General features: G+C 38.8%; 2 protein-coding genes across 2 annotated transcripts; one reads left to right on the top strand and one right to left on the bottom strand.

Moving 5' to 3' along the window:
* Positions 1-4,272: 4,272 nt before the first annotated feature.
* On the bottom strand, positions 4,273-7,540 carry LOC108815577 (uncharacterized). The gene is made up of 2 exons (XM_056990941.1): positions 5,225-7,540; positions 4,273-5,150 (listed from the first exon to the last, which is right to left on the bottom strand). Exons 1-2 carry the CDS (start codon positions 6,927-6,929, stop codon positions 5,131-5,133), a joined length of 1,725 nt encoding a protein of 574 aa, XP_056846921.1. The 5' UTR covers positions 6,930-7,540; the 3' UTR covers positions 4,273-5,130.
* Positions 7,541-16,385: 8,845 nt separating this feature from the next.
* On the top strand, positions 16,386-19,682 carry LOC108818201 (1-acyl-sn-glycerol-3-phosphate acyltransferase 2). Its single transcript, XM_018591099.2, has 11 exons — positions 16,386-16,680; positions 16,993-17,115; positions 17,323-17,362; positions 17,445-17,518; positions 17,794-17,853; positions 18,062-18,139; positions 18,265-18,423; positions 18,565-18,690; positions 18,782-18,874; positions 18,989-19,075; positions 19,157-19,682. Exons 1-11 carry the CDS (start codon positions 16,603-16,605, stop codon positions 19,412-19,414), a joined length of 1,176 nt encoding a protein of 391 aa, XP_018446601.1. The 5' UTR covers positions 16,386-16,602; the 3' UTR covers positions 19,415-19,682.
* Positions 19,683-21,427: the final 1,745 nt, after the last annotated feature.

The raw sequence follows: 21,427 nt of genomic DNA, 5'->3' as shown, positions 1-21,427 counted from the left end.
TTACCAGAGCACGATCAAGCTTCTTAGTAGTGGGCATGGAAGGCGCTTTATTAGTCCAGGTGTGCTTAGATCCTTGGTATCGAAGATCAGAAACTCCCAGTGCAAGGAGGTGATCTTTCATCTCAATCATGTCGGAGGTAAAGTGGTCAGTCTCACAGGAGGAGTGTTCTTGATAGTGAATGATCTGATTGAAATCCCCTCCTATGATCCAGTTGCGGTTCTCCAGAAATAAAGTGCTCTGCACCTCATAGAGATCCTCCCAGAGAGATCGCCTTTCCTCCCTTGTGTTTGCGGCGTAAACCGCTGTGAAAGTGAAGTCTGGCAAAGTAGGGATCGTGACAGTGCAGGTGAGAGATTGCCTTGATTGATGCATCACTTGAACCGTAGCAGGGTGCTTCCATATAACTATGATTCTACCATCAGCATCAGTGTCATGATTCGAAACAAACTTCCAGTCTGGGCATAGACGTAGAAGAAGATTATTTAGATTGGGCTCCTTAATATGTGACTCCAAAATGGATTCAGGGTGGAAGTATTGCTACAGATCTTTCTTGTCTGGGGTTTAAGCTGAAACAATTAAAAAGAGAGTTGAAAACACTAAACAGAGAGAATTTTTCAAATATTCAAAAGAGAGTTTTTGATACTAACGAGTTGCTTAAAGCTGTGCAGGTGAACACGTTAGATGACCCTTCTACGGAGACATTTCAGGCTGAAAAGGAGATGATGGCCAAATGGACCTTTCTGAGAAGCATTGAAGAAGCCTTTTTCAAGCAAAAGTCTCGCATCAACTGGTTAAAGCTGGGGGATCAGAACACCATCTTCTTCATGAGAGTGGCTGCCGGTAGGAGATCCTACAACTCGATCAGATCCCTACTGCTCCCCAACGGAATCCTCATTACTGATTGCACTGAACTGTGTGAAATAGCGCTGAAGCACTTCAGTGGCATACTAGCCCCCTTGTCTCTCCAGCCGCTAGTCTCTTCTCTACAGTGGTTCCTTGACCTTCACTCCTTCCGCTGCTCACCTGATCAAATACAGACTCTATCATCACTGCCATCAGCTGAGGAAATCCAAAAAAACATACTGAGACTGAATCCTAATAAGTCCCCGGGACCGGATGGATTTACCTCAGCTTTCTTCAAGGCATCATGGTCACTGGTAGGAGGAGAGACTATCGCGGCAATCCAGAAGTTCTTCCTCACTGCGTTTCTCCCATCATCAACAAACTCAACGGTGCTAACTCTTGTTCCAAAGCATCCAGGAGCTTCTGCTATATCTGACTACCGCCCAATCAGCTGCTGCAACACCACCTACAAAGCAATCTCAAAGATGTTAGTCAGGCGATTAAAAGTGATCCTCCCTCATGTCATACTGCCCAACCAAACTGCTTTTGTCCAAGGCAGACTACTTATTGAGAACACGGTGCTGGCATCAGAGATTGTCCAAGGCTATCATAGAATAGGAGGCCCGAAGCGCATAACTATCAAGGTTGATATAGCGAAAGCCTTTGACACAATCAGATGGGAGTTTATATTTCAGTGCCTAAGAAGCCTAGCGGTTCCAGAGATCTTCCTATCTTGGTTACAAGCTTGTGTCTGTACTACTTCGTTCTCACTGGGATTTAATGGGTCATCCTATGGGTACTTTAAGGGTAAAAGGGGCTTGAGACAAGGTGATCCGCTATCTCCCTACTTATTTGTGCTTGCTATGAACTGTCTATCGATTTCTTTAAACAGGGCTGCGAGAGAAGGACAATTCCAATACCATGCGAAGTGCAAGAATTCAGAGCTTACTCACCTTTGTTTCGCTGATGACCTCCTCATATTTTGTGATGGATCCCAGCAGTCGGTCCAAGCGGTTCTTAACATCTTAAAAGACTTTGAGCAGAGATCGGGCTTGGCGGTCAGCATCACCAAAACTTCAATGTTTGCTGCAGGAATCAAACCTCATGAGTTGAATCAGATAAAAGCAGCTACGGGTCTAACGGAGGGATCTCTACCGGTCAGGTACTTAGGTGTACCTCTCTGCACCAAGAAACTTTCATTGGCAAATTGCGCGCCTCTATTGCAATCTATAAAGTCCAAACTCCATTCTTGGACTACTCGTACCCTCTCCTTCGCGGGAAGACTCCAGTTGCTTGCCACTGTCATTGCTGGTATCACAAATTTCTGGTCATGCGCCTTCATTCTTCCTAAGGGTTGTCTTGCGGAAATTGACTCCCTTTGCAGCCGATTCCTGTGGAAAGGAAAAACGGAGGGTCATAATTCTGCAAAAGTTTCTTGGAAATCAGTCACTACACCAAAGCAGGAAGGAGGGTTAGGGCTAAAGGACTTACACTTATGGAACTTGGCGGCTGTGCTAAAACTGGTTTGGATCCTTTTCTTCAAGCAAAGCTCCATTTGGTCTGATTGGTTTACTCGAGAGATACTGGGGGGTGATCTGAATAATTTTTGGGTCATAAATACTAGGCAGAAACATTCCTGGCAAGCTAATCAACTCCTACTCTACAGGGACCGAGTCTATACCTGGATAAAGCGGGTTGTAGGCAATGGAGAGACTACTTACTTCTGGTCCTGTAACTGGTCTCCATTTGGCAATATAGCTGATTTCCTGAAGGATGAGTCTGCCTCTAGGACAGGTATTCCCTCGACATATACTCTCGCGGAACTATGGGAAATAGATCACTGGACGCTGCCCCCTGCAAGGTCTGAGAAGCAAGTCAAAATCTACTCTCATCTCCTAACCATGAAGATAACTGATACTACTGATTCATACCTCTGGTGCCCGGATGGTAATCATATGACGGCTTACTCCATTCGACGAATCTATGATCTGCTGAGAGAGGAGAATGAATTGGTGGCCTGGCATAGAGAAATTTGGTTCTCCAGAGGGATCCCAAAGCATCGATTCCTAACTTGGCTAATGGCGCTTAATAGATCACCAACTCGTGATCGACTACTGCAGTGGGGCGTAATCAGTGATGGCTCTTGTCTCCTCTGCAACACTTCCCTTGAATCAAGATCTCATCTCTATTTTGAGTGTAGCTTCTCATGGACTGTCTGGCAGGACTTCCATCAGAGACTCCAATTCACTTCATCAAGAACATGGGAGGAGGTGATGGAGGAACTCAGGAACTTCAGGGGTTCGCATGCTTCTAAGACTTTGCTCCTGCTTACATGGCAAGCAACGATCTATGTTCTTTGGGTGGAGAGGAACTGCAGACTCCATCGGCAAGTATATCGCTCAGCAAACTCCTTGTCTACTGATATTGATCGAACCATCAGAAGAAGGATAGCGAGTATCCGTCAAGACGCACCGCAATTATCCTCCGTCATGCTCTGTCAATGGTTCTCTGCTAATCTCTCTTGATCGCACAAACTATCGCGAGACGCTTCGTTACTCTCTATGCTTCTACCATCATCATTTGAGGGATGGGCCTAATTCTTGGGCTTCTCTTCTCTAACAACTTCAGTCTGGGCTAATTATTTTGATTGGGTTTTTTAAATGTAATGGCTACTTAGCCTACTAAGCTATGCTTTGTACAATTTGCATTCTCATGCTTTTAATTTGAAAATCGTTTAGCAAAAAAAAAAAAAAAAAAAAAAAAGTATCATGGATGATTGTGTCGTTTTTGGTTTATCATAAATGATTTGTTTTTCATAACCTGAAAATAGATTGGTGTCTACACGTTGCCCAAAAAAAAAAAATTGGTGTCTACACAGAACCTATCCACATAGACCATGTTCACAAAGGCGTTGTCCACGCTTTTTCATATAGACAATTACACTGTGTGTCTCATCAACCATGCTCTGTTGTGTATGATAGTAGTACTCATCCACTCAATCCGTAGACAATATCCTTATATAATATATTAACAGAACGGTTATATAGCTTCTATGTGGACACCAATTTAGTTTCTATGTCCACAATCCTGAATATGCATTCTTTGAATACGTGTACAAGATTGGCATCCACATTCACACGCTACACTTATTGGATATGTGTACATGTATAGATTTTAAAATATAACAAAAAACCATATCAAAATGGATATCAAATTATAGAGAATAAAAAAAATATAATCTATTATATCAACAAATTTATTTTATATATCTTTAACTTTAAAATAATAAACAAAAAGAAAAAATAAAAAATAAACTAAATAATGATAATAATAAACAAGGAAAAACTAACTTTTGGAAGGACACTCTTGTTAATGTAAGATAAGCAAGCTACGGTATATAAAACACACAGTAGTACAGGGTTATTCAATTCCAAGAAATACGACTATATTTATTCTTTCAAAAGCTCTTACAAGTTCTTCTTAAAAGCAATAAATCAAACAAGCTCAAGACAAACCTCGACTTGTTTGCTAGTCAACTCGTTCAGAGATCTAAGACAGACTCTGAACCACCTAAGCCCTTAACCCCTAGATGCTTTGCTTCTCCTTCTTAGGACGTACAAAACTCTCAATTGCTAAAAGCTCTCCCTGTGTGTTAACCGGCAACACAGTGCCAACGCTTCCTTTTATATATCTTTGAGGAAGCCCTAGATCTAATCTATCTACCCAATGGAAACTTTCCATTTCTTCTACTTCAGCGAATAAGCCAATCTTCCTTTTCTCTTTAGATCGATTGCTTCTTCTTCAAGTCTTCCTTTAATGTCCCTCTTCATTAAATCTTCTTTTAATGCATCGGTCTTGATACGTGCTTCTCATGAACCGCCTCTCTGATGTAGTAGTTCATGTCACACTTCATGAACTACTTCAACTCTGCTACAGCATCGTCTTCCCATACACCTTCAATCTCCCCCTTTTTAATTCGTCATCTCACAAGTACCTGAGATAGAAGACAAGAACAAACCACACACAACAGCACCAGTACATATGTCTAAACGTTAATTCAACCAACTCAAGACAATTAAGAACATACTTATATTATCCTAAAAACGGGTTCAAGCAAATCAATACATAATATCAAAAGATAGCATATGCAAATGCTCCCCCATAATCTTAGCCAGTCTGAAAACATGGATAACAAAGAATTGCAACAAGAGGTGCAATTGAAATAACATAGACATAAAAACAAAGCAACAGAACACAGCTCCCCCACAATCTTGGTCTTCTACATCCTAGTCTTCTTCTTCTCCCCCTGCTTGTGAGCACACGGATTAAAAACACCAAGAAAAAAATACATCACATATTCATAAGGAGAGAGATACTAACCTGCTACAGCGCTCTGAAGATCCTGAACTATCTCAGCTAGCGCTTGAAGGGCTCGTGTTGTGTCCTGTAGTGCCACTTGCAAATCAACACGGTTGAGTGGTCCTTGAGGGATGACAACTGATCCAAGCTCATAAACAGATACACGACGTGGTGCAGTTCTGGAGCTTGGTGTAGCAGTTCGTTGAGTAGGAACCGGAGCAGGAGATGAGCGACGTGTTGTTCTAGCAGAGCTTCTCTTCGGTTCAGCTTTGGACGGTGCCTTTCCTTTAGTTAGTTTATGCTCATAGATCTCGCCCACTCGTTTATCCTTCTTGTAAAGAACCGGACGTTGAAGCTTGTCACTGGGATAAGATGGAACCGCATGCTGGCTTTGAAGAAGTGCCATGATCAAGCGAGGGAAGATCAACCAACGGGCATCATTGACTTGAATCACTCCAAGATTAAGAATCTGTCTGAACATCATCTTGCCCAAATCAACACGGACTCCATGAGCCATCTTGTAGATCAGCTTGGCTCTCTCAAGTGAGACATATGTCTTGTGAGTAGAGGGAATCCAGTTGTATGCAGCTATGATCATCAAAGCACCGTAGCACGGAGTAAGATCCGCTGTAGTGAGACCGTCCCATTCTGTCTTTGTATCTCCGGTGATGAATGAAGCCAACTCAGTTACCGAGATATCATCCAATGTTGCATCTTCCTCCTCTTCTTCCTCAGTAAGTGGTTCCCAATCTATGGCATTGTTGATGAGCGCAGGTGAGAACTTGTACTCTTGTCCTCTCACGGAGACAACTACTTCATCAACATCTGCTTCAGCTTTAGTACTCGGCAGACCTGCATAGAACTCAGCTACAACTTGCTCAACATACACTGCAAGACTCGAGACAGTTGATTCCATAGACCCTTTCTTGATAACGGTCAAGTAGCCCCACTGATCAGCTTCCTTCATATCTACCGAACGCTCAGCAAGTACTTTACGCTTAAGGAACTGATCATACCTTTTCTTGATGAGAGGAGGCATTGGTTCAGCACTTTTGTCACCAGACCTTCTCGATCTCAGCTGAGGCGAGGCTCCTGCTTCCTTAGCCAAATATGGAGACTTGGCCGCATCTCCTGGTGTGAGAAACTGAGATTGAGTTGGTGTACTAGACTCCCCTGTCTTTCTCTGTTTCCCAGAACGCAACCCTAATCGCTTCAGCACCCGTTTCTTCCTCCTTTCCTTCTGGGAAGCTTCATCTGACTCAGAACCCACAGTCACAGCATCATCCTTGGGTTCATCGTCCACTTTCTTGGCTGAATCAGACTCGGCTTCACTTAGCTCCTTCTCAGTTTCAATGATCGCCAAAGGTAGAGCAGATTCATCCTTCTCTTCCGGTGATTTATTAGTGACTGGAACATCTTGAATGGCAGCACTAGTGGATCCAATTTGCGGTTGCGGATCTGCTTCAGGAACCTTCGCAGATGGCTCCTCTCCAAGACCTGGAGTCCTTTCATCGCTCTCCTCTGAAGGGGCTTTCTCATTAGCGGTATTGAATGAGTCAAGCTCCTCGGTGACCTCAGGGAGTGCATCGGAGACGGGCATAACGTTTCTCGGTGGAGGCGATTCAGGTTCGCCATCAGTGAGTGACCTCCGACTTCCTTCAGCCTCTGCATGCTTCTCTTCCTTGGATGATTCGGCTTGTTGAGCTGATTTCCTTCCTTTCCCCATGATAGATGTCGATTTCTGTGTGAGGATTGTGTGAGAGATGAAGGGATGCTGCGAGATTGAGCTTCTTAAGCACGATGGAGATTTTCTAGGGCTTGTTCCCCACTACTTCCCTTAATGGAATAAAACTGAATCAACTTTTCTGATATTGCAGATCTGGTCCCTGACTTTTTATCCTCTCCTTTGTATACCTACAACATTTAATTTCTCTCATCCAAACACATAGGCATTAGGTACATTCGTGAATTATCAATGTATCATCAGACTTTCAAGATAGTAATAAAACACGAGTCACAATTCACAATTGGCTGAATCAAGATTAATATAAAGCATTAGATCAGTTCAGTTCAGTTACCATTCGTGTGAAGTGCTTCACGAGTTGCCTCAGTGCTTGATTCAAGCTGCACATATAACTCTTCCTAGATCTTATATTCTGGTGCAGCCGATTGTCTTTTTATGGCTAGCTTTCACATTGATATGCCTTCATCAATGCTGCCGGTTTTCATTCTTTATTCTCGTGCTGTGAAACCCCTGTTGTTTCCCATCATGAATCTATCAATATATATTTTTTTTATTCTCTGAGCATCTTTCTGTATCATTGCTGGCTCTTTTTATTGAGAGAGGGGGGGGGCCACAGATTGACGTGAAACCTATACCATTACAACATTGACGGCATATCAAGCAGCTCTTTTCCACAGCGTTTTCGGGTTCCAAAACCAATCTGAATCATATGTACATCCCGAATCAGCACCTACACTACTCTCTGAACAACTTGACTCAACAATCAAGGTTACATACACCAATTGCATTTCTTAATGTGATAAATCGATTAAATTCAAGAGATTTAGTGAATATATCAGCCAACTGCAAATCAGTAACTACATGTTCGATTACTACCTGATTGTCTTCAACTAATTCTCTGATGAAGTGGTGCCTTATGTCAATGTGCTTCGTCCTTGAATGTTGGACCGGATTCCTTGAGATATCAATTGCACTTTTGTTGTCACAATACACAAGAAAGGACCCGATTGCATTCCATAATCAGCTGACATCTGCTTCATCCAGATAAGTTGTGAGCAACAGCTACCCATGGCAATATATTCTGCTTCCGCCGTAGAGAGTGATACAGAGTTCTGCTTCTTGCTCAGCCACGAGATAAGATTGTTTCCAAGAAAGAAACATCCTCCACTGGTACTCTTTCTATCATCAGCATATCCTGCCCAATCAGCATCACAGTATCCCACCAAGTTCTTGTTGGAATTCTTCGAGTAATACACGCCCAAGCTCTCTGTTCCTTTGACATACTTGATGATCCTCTTTACTGCATTCAGGTGTGATACCTTCGGCTTAGCTTGATATCGTTCACACACACCGACACTGAATGACATATCTGGTCGACTCGCAGTCAAGTACAACAAACTGCCAATCATCCTTTGATAGAGCTTGACATCCACATCTTCTCCTGCTTCATCTCGTGCAAGCTTCAGTGATGTACTCATGGGTGTCTTAGAAACTTTGGAGTTCTCCATATCAAATCGCTTTACCAAACTGCTAGCGTATGCACTCTGAGAGATGAAGACACCTTTCTCTGTCTGAGACACTTGAAGTCCAAGAAAGTACTTCAGTTCACCACACATGCTCATCTCAAACTCTTGAGTCATATTCTGAACAAACTCATTAACCAGCTTCTGTGACGTGCCTCCAAAGATAATGTCATCCACATAGATTTGAACAATGATGATATCTTTTTCAACTTCCTTGAAGAATAGTGTCTTGTCTATACTCCCTCTGATGTACTCCGCTTCTAACATAAACTTTGTGAGTCGTTCATACCATGCACGTGGTGCTTGCTTCAACCCATATAGTGCTTTCTTCAGTCGGTACACATAATCATGATGTACTGGATCCTCAAATCCCTTTGGCTGCTCAACATACACTTCCTCCTGAAGTACTCCATTGAGGAAAGCACTTTTCACATCCATTTGATGCACTTTGAAGTTCAGAATGCACGCCATTCCCAGAAACAACCGAATGGATTCTAATCTTGCAACTGGAGCAAACGTTTCTTCAAAGTCTACTCCTTCAATCTGTGAGTATCCTTGAGCCACAAGCCTTGCCTTGTTACGAACTACTTCTCCATGCTCATCAGTCTTTTTCTTGAAAATCCATTTGGTGCCAACCACGTTTACTCCTTTAGGTCTAACAATAAGTTCCCACACATCGTTCCTGGTGAACTGCTCAAGTTCTTCCTCCATTGCAACAATCCAGTATTCATCACGTAGTGCTTCAGTGTGTGTCTTAGGTTCGATTGATGAGACGAAGCATGCGAACTGCACCATTTCTTTAAAGTTGATCACCTTTCCACGCGTTTTTCGTCCTTCTTCAATCCCTCCAATCACATCAGACTTCGAATGATTGCGATGAACTTGCTGAACCACTGGTTGAGGTACGGTATCTGCGATAGGACCTTCCTCAATGACTTCAGTAGCAGCTACAGATGATCCACCTTCTTCCTCTTCATCTGATCCCAAGTCATCACCTACAACCACAGACAAATCATCAAATACAACATTCACTGATTCTTTAATTGATTCGGTCCGCTTGTTGTAGACTCGGTATGCTGAACTAGACTGTGCATAACCCATAAAGAATCCTTCATCACTTCTTGAGTCAAACTTCCCAAGGTAGTCCTTGTCATTCAGTATGTAGCACCTGCATCCAAAAACATGAAAGTAACTAAGATTAGGAGTTTTACCTGTCCACATCTCATACAGTGTCTTTGTTGTCCCTTTTCTGACATACACACGGTTGATTGTGTAACACGCCGTGCTGAGTGCTTCAGCCCAGAACCTCTTGGCTATCTTGTTACCATGAAGCATTGCTCTTCCCATTTCCTGTAGAGTTCTATTCTTTCGTTCAACCACTCCATTCTGCTGAGGTGTCCAAGGTGCTGCAAACTGGTGAGCTATTCCTCTTGATTCAAGAAAGGTAGTCATGGCTTCATTCTCGAATTCACCTCCATGGTCACTGCGTATCTTCCTGATTCCTCCCTTTTCATTTATGAGTTGAAGCGCCCAGATTTTGAAACTCTCAGACACTTCTGACTTTTCCCTGAGAAAACGAACCCAAGTGAACCTGGTGTAGTCATCTACTAGTACAAACACATACTTCTTTCCTCCGATACTCTCGGTTTGCATAGGACCCATGAGATCCATGTGAACTAGATCCAATGGTGCCTTTGCCTGAACATCCGGTACCTTCTTGTGTTGTATCTTGACTTGCTTTCCCTCATTGCATGCACCACATACAATCTTGTCATCGATCTTGAGTTTGGGTACTCCTCGAACCAAGTCGTTGCATACTAGATTCGTTAGATTCCTGAAGTTCATATGTCCCAAACGTCTATGCCATAGATCAATGTTCCCTTGAGCTGACAAGCACTTAACCTTCTTTTCCCACATGTAACAGTTATTGCCAGATCTCACACCTTGTAGCACTGTTACACCATGTTGATTTATGGCACGGCAATCAATTGCTGAGAAGCACACCGTAAGTCCGTCATCACACAGTTGACTCACGCTGATCAAGTTAGTCTTTAATCCTTTGACAAAGTAGACATTCACCAATTTAGGTACTTCTGAGTTACACGTTGTACCTTTGCCTTGAATGACACCACAGCCTCCATCTCCAAAGGTTACCTTTCCTCCTTTTACCTTTGACACTTTGTCTAGATACTCAATGTTTCCCGTCATGTGTCTAGAACATCCACTGTCGAAGTACCATGGTTCCTCAGATTCAGAATCACTTGACACTCGCGCCATGTTACATCGAACGGTACTTCTTGGTTCAGTCACTACCTTAGGATACAAGTCAGTCTTCTTCATCCAGCCCCGAGAAGTCTTTCCTATTCTCCAAAACTTGCGTTGTCTCCATACTTGTTTGACCCGTTCCAGATACTTGTAGCAATACCTCTTGTAATGACCAAACTTCCCACAGAAGAAACATCCACTCATCTGAGCTGGCGTAGTTGGTGTCTTAGTTTCTTCAGCATGCGCAAAACCTCCAGACACAAAGCGCGTTATACCTGTTGAGCTACTCTGTCTTCCAGTGTAACCAAGTCCCATCAATGAGTTTTCAGTTCTTCCACTGCTCAGAATCTTGTCAAGTTGCTTGGTTCCCGTGAGCATCTTAATCTTCCGATATTACTGATCCAATTCAGCTTGAAGATCAGCTGCTTTCTTTCTTTCAGTCAGTAGCTCTTCTCTGAGCTCGTCCGCTTGCTTAGACAGTACCAATTTTTCTTTGATCAGATTCACACTTTCCTTGGCCAACTCAGCTTCCCTGTTGAGGTCATCCTTCAACACTTGTACTTCAACTTCCAGTCTTGCCTTCTCTTTAGCCAATGTCAAATTCTCCGTTCCCAGCTTCACTAGCGTCTCTCGAACTTCCTTGTAGCTTTCATCTAAATCATTTTCTTGCTCAGCATCACTCTCAGATCCTGAATCACATTCCACGATTCCTAGAAACGCCACAAAATTGTTCACTTCCTCTTCACTTTCGCTGTCAGACTCGCTGTCATTGATTCCTATCATGGACTTTTCCGGCTTTCTCCTACCATCCGACTCGCACTCAGCTTGAGTGTGTCCATATCCCTTGCAGTTATGGCACTGAATCTCTCTTCTTTTTACTGTGGGACACTCAGTTCGAAAGTGACCATACCCCTTGCATTCATAGCACTTAGCATCATTCTTCATGTAGTTCCTCTCTGGCTCAGACGTCTTCCTACTTTGGCCAAACTTCTTTTGCCCATTCTCCACTTTTCGTAGAGCTCTATCAAACCTTCTGACCAGAAGACTCACAGGATCGTTATCATCCATATGCTCCTTTTCAACTGATGCAAGCGCAATTCCTTTTTTGCTTCATTCCACCAGACACACCAGCCACTTCCATCTCATGAGCTTGTAACATTCCAACCACTTCATCAAATGTCATCTCGTCAGTGTTACAGGAGACAGTCATAGCTGCTTTGTATGCCATGAACTTAGACGGCAAGCACCTCAGGAACTTCTTCACAAGTTTCTTTTCTTTGTATTTCTTCCCAAGTGTAAGTGCTTCTTGTGCCTGTGAGCTAATCTTTGAGCTGAAATCTCCAACAGATTCATTCTCTTCCATCTTTAGCTCTTCAAACCTTGTTGCAAGCATATCCTTTCTAGAACTCTGAACCTTTGAGGTTCATTAAAAATGCTTCTGCAGAATATCCCATGCATCCTTTGCTGCCTCGCATCCTTGAATTAGTTCAAACTGCTTCCTTGCTACACTGCAATGTATGACAGTTAGTGCACGAGCATTGAACTTAGCCATCTTGTTCTCATCATCAGTCCAGAGCTCCTCCAGTTTTGGAACATCTGTCCCATCCTCGGCTCTTGCAACAGGTGATTTCCAACCAGATTCCACAGCCTTCCACGCCAGTGGGTCAATACCCTTGATTGTAGCCTTCATGCGCGCCTTCCAGAATCCATAGTTTCCTACTTCAAGAATCACCTTGGAATTTATCACCAACTCGCAATAGCTATCCATCTTACTCCGCAGGATCTACCTGTTTAAATAAACAAAGCACAGATACCTGCTCTGATACCAATTGTTAATGTAAGATAAGCAAGCTACGCTATATAGAACACACAGTAGTACAGGGTTATTCAATTCCAAGAAATACGACTATATTTATTCTTTCAAAAACTCTTACAAGTTCTTCTTAAAAGCAATAAATCAAACAAGCTCAAGACAAACCTCGACTTGTTTGCTAGTCAACTCGTTCAGAGATCTAAGACAGACTCTGAACCACCTAAGCCCTTAACCCCTAGATGCTTTGCTTCTCCTTTTTAGGACGTACAAAACTCTCTATTGCTAAAAGCTCTCCCTGTGTGTTAACCGGCAACACAGTGCCAACGCTTCCTTTTATATATCTTTGAGGAAGCCCTAGATCTAATCTATCTACCCAATGGAAACTTTCCATTTCTTCTACTTCAGCGAATAAGCCAATCTTCCTTTTCTCTTTAGATCGATTGCTTCTTCTTCAAGTCTTCCTTTAATGTCCTTCTTCATTAAATCTTCTTTTAATGCATCGGTCTTGATACGTGCTTCTCACGAACCGCCTCTCTGATGTAGTAGTTCATGTCACACTTCATGAACTACTTCAGCTCTGCTACAGCATCGTCTTCCCATACACCTTCAACTCTCTCTTTCTCACGATCCAATATCTCTATTTCATCTTATTTAAGGACAGATCTGTCTATTTACTTCATAGATCCCACAAGAAAGTGTCTTGCAAGTAGAAAGTATAACCAACTCTTTTCTTATTCAGGGGAAGGCTATTTCTACCTAAATAAATGTTTACATCCATTGTACAAAAGAGTTTTTGATATTATTAAATTTGAAATTCTTTCAAAAAAAAAGAAAGTTGCGTCCAAAAAATCACTTTGGTGGCCTCCTTTTGAATCGGTTGAACGCGTAGGCAAAGAATATTATTTAAGGTTCCTTGAAAAGAGCCTGAAGCCATTCAGAGACGTTCGCATACACATTTGCTACATCATGATGAGGGTTGACAACTTGACGTTTGAAGATAACGATATTGCGTGACTTCAAAATTCTCCATATAAAACCAAATTGGGATGAGTTTTTGGTGGTCATTGAGCGCCGTTGTCACCAAATATATGTATAACAGAAAGTAATAGAGAAAATCGCAAGTGTCACTTTATAGCACTTTAAACACTGAAGTTTTTCAGTAGCACTTTAAACCTTGAAAGTGATATTTTTAACATAACAAACCTCCAAACAAAATAAGTGACCGGTACTGTTCATTTTGTGATGAGGTGTCAGTTTTTTTGTTTTTTAATAATAAAAAATAATAAAATACATGAAAATTGGAAAAAATTCAAATAGTAGGAAGTTCAAAAAAAAATCTAAAATTTCAAAAATATAAAATTAAAATTTCATATTAAAAATATATATAAAATAATTTCTTTTAAATATGTTAATTTTACATAAAATATATATTTTTTAATTTTCTATATGTTAGGTTTTGGTGTGAGTGAAGCTTTTTAGATAAGTGACATTCATTTTAGTTTCTCTAAAGTTTGACAGTAATTTATTTAATTTTAAAGTTATTTACTGTTTTTAAGAACTTTACTAATAAATTAATTTCTTTCAAAACAAACTTAAATTTGCTATTTTTTATAAATAATACTAATAGATATCTTAACAACTTTGTAAAATTTACATAAAATAATAATTATTGTTTTTCTTTTATATATTTATAAAATGTATGTCTTTTATCTAAGAAGCTCCACTCATACCAAAACCTAATATATAGAAAAAATATATTTTATGTAAAATTAACATATTTTTCAAAAAATTTGTTTTATTTTTAATTTTTAATTTTTAATTTTGAAATTTAATTTTTCGATTTTATGAAATTTTGGATTTTTTTTAATCTTCAAACTTTTTGTGATTTTTTTCTATTTTTTCGATTTTTTCGAATTTTTTTATTTAATTCATTATTATTAATTAAAAAAACTGACACCTCATCACCCTCAAATGAACAGTACCGGTCACCTAATTATCTTGAAGAACAAGTAACTTCGTTGGAGGTTTGTTATGTTAAAGGTGACAATTTCAAAGTTTAAAATGCTACTAAAAAAACTTCAGTGTTTAAAGTGCTAGAATGTGATACTCTAAAGGTTTAAAATGCGATTTTCCCGAAAGTAATATATATTACTAATATCTTTCCTAATAAATGGAAAAATAAATCTGAACCCTCATCTTTGATGGAAACCCACTTAATCTATTGGTTTGACTAAGTATTTGTTAATACTTTTACATTGAAAAGTTTGAAATTCAAAATCAAAAATATAAATTGTGTAGATTATAAAGAAAATACTTATACAAAATTTTTCAATAGGGTGCACCATCAAACATATATTTTATAGGACGGTTCGGAATGACCCTGTCAAACGTGTATTATCATAAGAATAAAATTGTCGGTTATAAAATCATCTACATAATATTTTTTCATTGTTATAATACAATAATTAATCAGCATTAAAAGAATTCTTAATTAGAATATTCTGAATTCACAAGTAATGAGCATGTGATATATCAAACCATCAGAACGACTGTTGAAATTTTTAAAAATGTGGGTTTATATACATGACAAGAAGTAACAACCTTGTCTATTTCACATTTCAGGTTCAGTTCCGATTTTCCTTTGCTAAGGGCTGTTAATTGGACTATATATATTCCACATTGGCAAACAAACAAGACTCATAATATGTATATATACCAGTATGGCAGTACATGCGTCAAGTTAAGTATACACGTCTCTAATATGGCAGTCGCCTATTTGGTGTGAATATGTAGAGTCACATATAGAGAACCAGCATGTGACTCTGCTACATGAATCAAGACAAATGATCTTACATAAGAAAGTTGAAGCTAAGTGTTGCTCAAAAAAAAAAAAAAAAGTTGAAGCTAAGCTCAACAACCCTTCTTTTGTTCTTTTGTGATCTTTTGTGATCTTTTCCCTTTCTCGCAAAACATATTGGAGAGTATTAATAAAGTGGTGAACGAAATGCGTCGAGAATTAAATAACACGACGATCAAGTTTTTTTTCTTTACTTTTCTTTTGATATTCATTTGTTTATATAGAAAAATAAAATTTGGTTAAATAGATCAACCACTTCAACATTCTTCTTTTGCCCCTTCAAACTTTTTATTATTTGAAAGAATGTTTGAACATTTTTTTTTTGATCTGAAGAACGTTTGAACTTTTAATTAAAAGAACTATCGATGTTAAAAAGAATCAAACGTGTTCAAATAGTTATACAAACAAACCAACAAAGATATTCTCACACTTTACACCGCACTTGACAATTTGAACAACAACAAAATTAATAAATGAAATCAATAACAAAGGGAGCTAGATAATTGATATCTTAATATAATTGTACGTTTCTCGTTTGCCAAATAAATTACAACATTTCATATAAGAAAAAGAAATAAACATTGTTACCACATGCAAAAGGAAAACAAATTAACACAAATGGAGACAAAACGGACTGTAAGAAAATATTAGAAACCAAGGTTAAAAGTGAAGTTTGATAAAATCAAGTAACGGTAGTAGTAGAGAAATGCTCTGCATAATGCAGAGTGAGTAGAGATCAATTCTAGCTAACATGCATCCTGTTGCTGGCCACTTTTAGGAATCAAATGCTCTAATATAGTATTTGATTGAAATCAAGTGGCTCGATCTGAACAATTAGAAGAGATAAGGGGAAGTTTTGAAGAAAGAAGAGAAAAAGAGGGGGTAGATTGAAATAAAAGAGAGAAACGCCCATTCCGTGTTCTCGAGTATCCTCGTGATCATCTCCGTATATATAAATCCAATACAATCCAATCAATAAATCCTGAAAATTTCCAATAGCTCCCAGTTTTTTTTCCTTTATCTGTAAAGTTAATTTCGCGATTATTTTTTTTTGTTTTTTGGTTGGCATATTTATTTTTCCCCCTTATAAATTAATCAGCAAGTTGTCTTTGGAATCACGGGTGGGGGGAGTTAAAATTCGCCATCTTTGGTTAATGTGAAACGACAGTGTTGTTTTGATTCCTTGGGTTCGGTTCCATGGCGATGGCAGCAGCTGTGATTGTGCCTTTGGGGATTCTCTTCTTCATTTCCGGCCTCGTTGTCAATCTCCTCCAGGTCGCTTTCCTAAAAATTCCAAACCTTTCCATTGTTTCTGCTGCATTTGTATAGATCCTCACCTTTTTTTTTCTTTTCTTTTTAGGGTTTCTTGATTATTCTTCTTATTTTTCCGTATGTGCTGTGATGAGTCTAAGTTTAGCTTCATTTTCACTTAGCATTTTAAGGGCCAACCTCCTTTAGAATGAGAATGTTTGTCTCCGTCCTACTACGCCAATAGTTTCTAGTAGGTTCTGGCCTCCAGAGCCTTGTCTCTGGACTTTGTTTGCTTCAGTTTTTGATGTTTTACAACTTTTTTCTTTTATATTTCAGGCGGTTTGCTATGTCATCATTCGACCTCTGTCTAAGAACACATACAGAAAAATCAACCGGGTGGTTGCAGAAACCTTGTGGCTTGAGCTTGTCTGGATCGTTGACTGGTGGGCTGGTGTCAAGGTGTATTCTCTTTACCTCTATTTAGTAGATTGATTAAGAATCATACCTATCCCTGCGCCGTATGTAATTGTTAGGGATCGTTTATATAAGTCAACGAACAGATATGGAGTTAGGACCATTCTTTTTCATTTTATTAGTGTACATATGTGAATTTTTGTTTTATCTCACTTTTAAGTTAATTGACTTCCTTATTCTCTTTTGCTGTAGATCCAAGTGTTTGCTGATGATGAGACCTTCAACCGAATGGGTAAGTTCCTGCTTATTGGGACTCGAACTATACTCGTTCTATATATATGTACGAATCTGTAACTTCAGTACTTTTCTTCCAGGAAAAGAACATGCTCTTGTCGTCTGTAATCACCGAAGTGATATTGATTGGCTAGTGGGATGGATTCTGGCTCAGGTACTATGATTTAGTCTCACAGTTTCATGCATTTTGTTTCTGAACGATCGTTTTTACTTTAATGCATAAATGGGGACCTCTTGGTGACTTAGCTTGTATATGTGCAGTGGGACCATTTATAGATTCTAGTCAATATAGATTCTGTTAGGTTGAAGGTTATACCACCACTGATGAGATAAGAAAGAATATAGCATCATAACATTTTCACTAACAGGCTCAATGTTTTGCCACTTGCATCTATTAATTTTATTGTCTCATATTTTCTTTCCTTGCAGAGGTCAGGTTGCCTTGGAAGCGCACTAGCTGTAATGAAGAAGTCTTCCAAATTTCTTCCAGTATGTGAATCTATTAAGTTTTGCTAGATTTTATAGAACGTAGTAATCTTGAATTGTATTTCTGAATACCTGCTATAAGTTAGAAACTTGATAACTTGCTTTGGGTTGAGATATATGCCTTGATTTTATGTTCATACACGTCTTCTCCTTTTTACTCCGTTACATACACTAAAGTATTCATAAACATAGAAATGTCGGACACATACAGGTCATAGGCTGGTCAATGTGGTTCTCTGAGTATCTGTTTCTGGAACGAAATTGGGCAAAGGATGAAAGCACTTTAAAGGTATGGGTTTATATTCTTCTTGTGCTAACTTATCTGGTTTTGCTCATATGTAAAACGCCTATTAGGACGTTATACCTCATTAATTAGCCTGAAAATGAGTTATGTGTGTTTATCTAAATTTACAGTCAGGTCTTCAACGCTTGAACGACTTCCCACGGCCTTTCTGGTTAGCCCTTTTTGTGGAGGGAACCCGTTTCACAGAGGCAAAACTTAAAGCAGCACAAGAGTTCGCAGCCTCCTCTGAGTTGCCTATCCCTCGAAATGTGTTGATTCCTCGCACCAAAGTATGTTTTATTGTCTTTTCTTTTTCTCCATTCCTTTGGTGGGCAACTTGATCTCTTCACTGTCACCTTTAACGAACAAAATGAGTCTGGATATTGTGTTTTCTGTACTAATTATTAGACTTTGTTGTATTTCTGTTTCAGGGTTTTGTGTCAGCAGTTAGTAACATGCGTTCATTTGTGCCAGCCATATATGATATGACCGTGGCTATTCCAAAAACTTCTCCACCCCCAACGATGCTAAGACTATTCAAAGGACAACCTTCTGTGGTAAGCAAGTAAAATATATAAAGAGGTCTTCGCTAAGTAACATATAGTTGTTACATCTCTGCATTCCCCAAACCATTGCTGCTGGTTTCAGGTGCATGTTCACATCAAGTGTCACTCGATGAAAGACTTGCCTGAATCAGAAGACGAAATTGCGCAGTGGTGCAGAGATCAGTTTGTGGCTAAGGTACTTATTATTTTTTTTACTGATTTTTTCTACTTTGTTAAGATTAAATAGAGAGAAGAAGCTAAGAGATAAAAGTTTATTCTGACACACTCTGATCTCGGCTCTGTGGTACAGGATGCACTGTTAGACAAACACATAGCTGCTGACACTTTCCCTGGCCAGAAAGAACAGAACATTGGCCGTCCCATAAAGTCTCTTGCTGTGAGTCTCATCAAAACATGTCCTTGACTATCTATCCATAAATACTCATAAAGCTCACAAAATCTCTTCTTCCTTTCCCAGGTGGTTGTATCATGGGCATGCCTACTAACTCTTGGAGCAATGAAGTTCTTACACTGGTCAAATCTCTTTTCCTCATGGAAAGGCATTGCTTTGTCGGCGCTTGGTCTAGGTATCATCACTCTCTGTATGCAGATCCTGATCCGCTCTTCTCAGTCTGAGCGTTCAACACCTGCCAAAGTCTCTCCAGCCAAGCCAAAGGACGACAATCACCAGTCAGGATCATCCTCCCAAACAGAAGTGGAGGAGAAGCAGAAGTAAAAGATCCAATCTAACAGACCAAACACCACAACAAGAAGCTTGTCAGTTTTGTTATAAGAAAGGAAGCCCAAGTGAATCCCTCCTTGATATCATCACTTCCGTTTTGTTCAGCTACTTCAACTACTATTATTACTCTGCCTATGTCTCTTAGTCGATTGATGTAAAGGGTCATGATCCCTATAGACCTTGTGATTTTTTTTTTCCTTATCAAGTGCATAGGACTTGTATAACTTTCTATTATTAGATTGTAATTTGGGATGAGTTTGCATTTGGTCCAGACCCAAGTAACTCGAACTGACCGAAATGATAAATTTTGGTTTTCAGTTTCACATCTCGTTTAACTAAGAACTGACCGGCAAAATTTTAAAAATTCAGTCGGTTCCAGAGATATAGATTTTCAGTTTCACATCTCGTTTTTGTACATAGACGATAGACATTAGATTTATCATAACTAATAGCACAAATCAACGAGAAGTTATAATGTTGGCTGCTTGCTGCTAGAGCGCTCGTTCAAATGCTGCTGTCACTTTATCCATTGCAATTGAGGACAATGAGCCCAGAGCTGAAGCAAGCTGCAATAGTCTAGTCAAAAGCATACATAACTGAAACCGTTCTTTACTTCAATCAAGGGCATTGCAACATCTAACAAATATAGTTTCAGCTGAAAGACACAAAGGAATGCTTCCTGTTACCTAAGAGCAGAAACAATGGTAGTCTTTACCATAAAATCCTTAACAAAAAAATAATTTTATAATATGTGGGGATCAAAAACTTTAGGATTCTGTGCCACAAATGTGTCTTCAAACCGTAAATAAGGATCAATCTTTTGCCAAGTTTGTCACTGTGCGCGGATCCCATCGCCGCGTGGAGACCCACGATTGGCCCGCTTTATTTTTTTTTCTTTTTTCTAAACTGAAAAAAATAAAAATAATAAAATAATATTATTATATCTTGTGTTGTTATCTTCAAATAATATTTTATACTATAAAATAGAAAATAATTTATAATTAAATATTAATCTAGCAAAAAAAATTTATAAATATTTTAAAAAATATTTCTAATATGTAAGTGTGTTTAAAATTAAGACACAATAATAAAAATATATATTTAATGAAAACATTTGTCATATATAAATAAAATAATTTACTATGTTGATTTTTAAATTAAAAAATATACAAACTAATAAATATTCGCAAAAAAAACTATTTTCGAATATGGGAGTATAACACCTAGAACGTAAAATATATAAAATTGATATCCTTAATAAATAAAATATTCAAATTAACCACCATATGAAATGGATTTTATTTTCTTGATTAGACAATTGATTAAAATTAATAGTTATAAGAATTATCCAAAATCTGAAAATTATGTTTTACAATAAAAAGATAATTCCTATATATATATTGTGTTGTTATCTTAAAAAAATACTTTAACAAAAAGTTAAAAATTAAGAAACAGAAGCACATAATTAAATATTCTTCAATTAAAATTCTTAATTTTATATAATTTTATATTTTATATAATTAAAATATTATGTTATTTTATATAATTTTATATAATTTTATATATATAAGAACTAGCTTCATTTCAATTGACTAGCTCTGAAAATTAGAAACAAACTATGAAAAATCTAGAAAGCAATATAAGCTTAACTAGCTGGTGCGATCATCCTTCCTATATCTTGGATTTGGCAAATTTTAACTCTTTCTTTCTTGGTAAAGGCAAATTGTTAAGCTAAGAAATTGTAGTATTGTAGTAGTTACTTGAGGTGTTTTTTTGGTTGTTCACTTCACTAGATTGCTTTTATCAACGTCCATTAGAACTTTGGTAGATTGTTCTTTCTCATTGTCTGCTCCCATAAACGTTTATATGATACCAAAATTAATGTTGGGATCATATTCGAAGATGAGAGAATCTCCTACGTGGACTCCTTATAATCGGCTTTGGCCCAAGCGTAGTAGATGTCGTCCTTGGCAGTCCATTCCTCGTAGTCTCCGACTAGGGATGTTA

This window comes from Raphanus sativus, chromosome 7, assembly GCF_000801105.2.
Source record: "Raphanus sativus cultivar WK10039 chromosome 7, ASM80110v3, whole genome shotgun sequence".
NCBI classification, from domain to species: Eukaryota; Viridiplantae; Streptophyta; class Magnoliopsida; order Brassicales; family Brassicaceae; genus Raphanus; species Raphanus sativus.
Note: the sequence above shows the minus strand (reverse complement) of the source record. Positions and strands in the feature narration are given on the sequence as shown.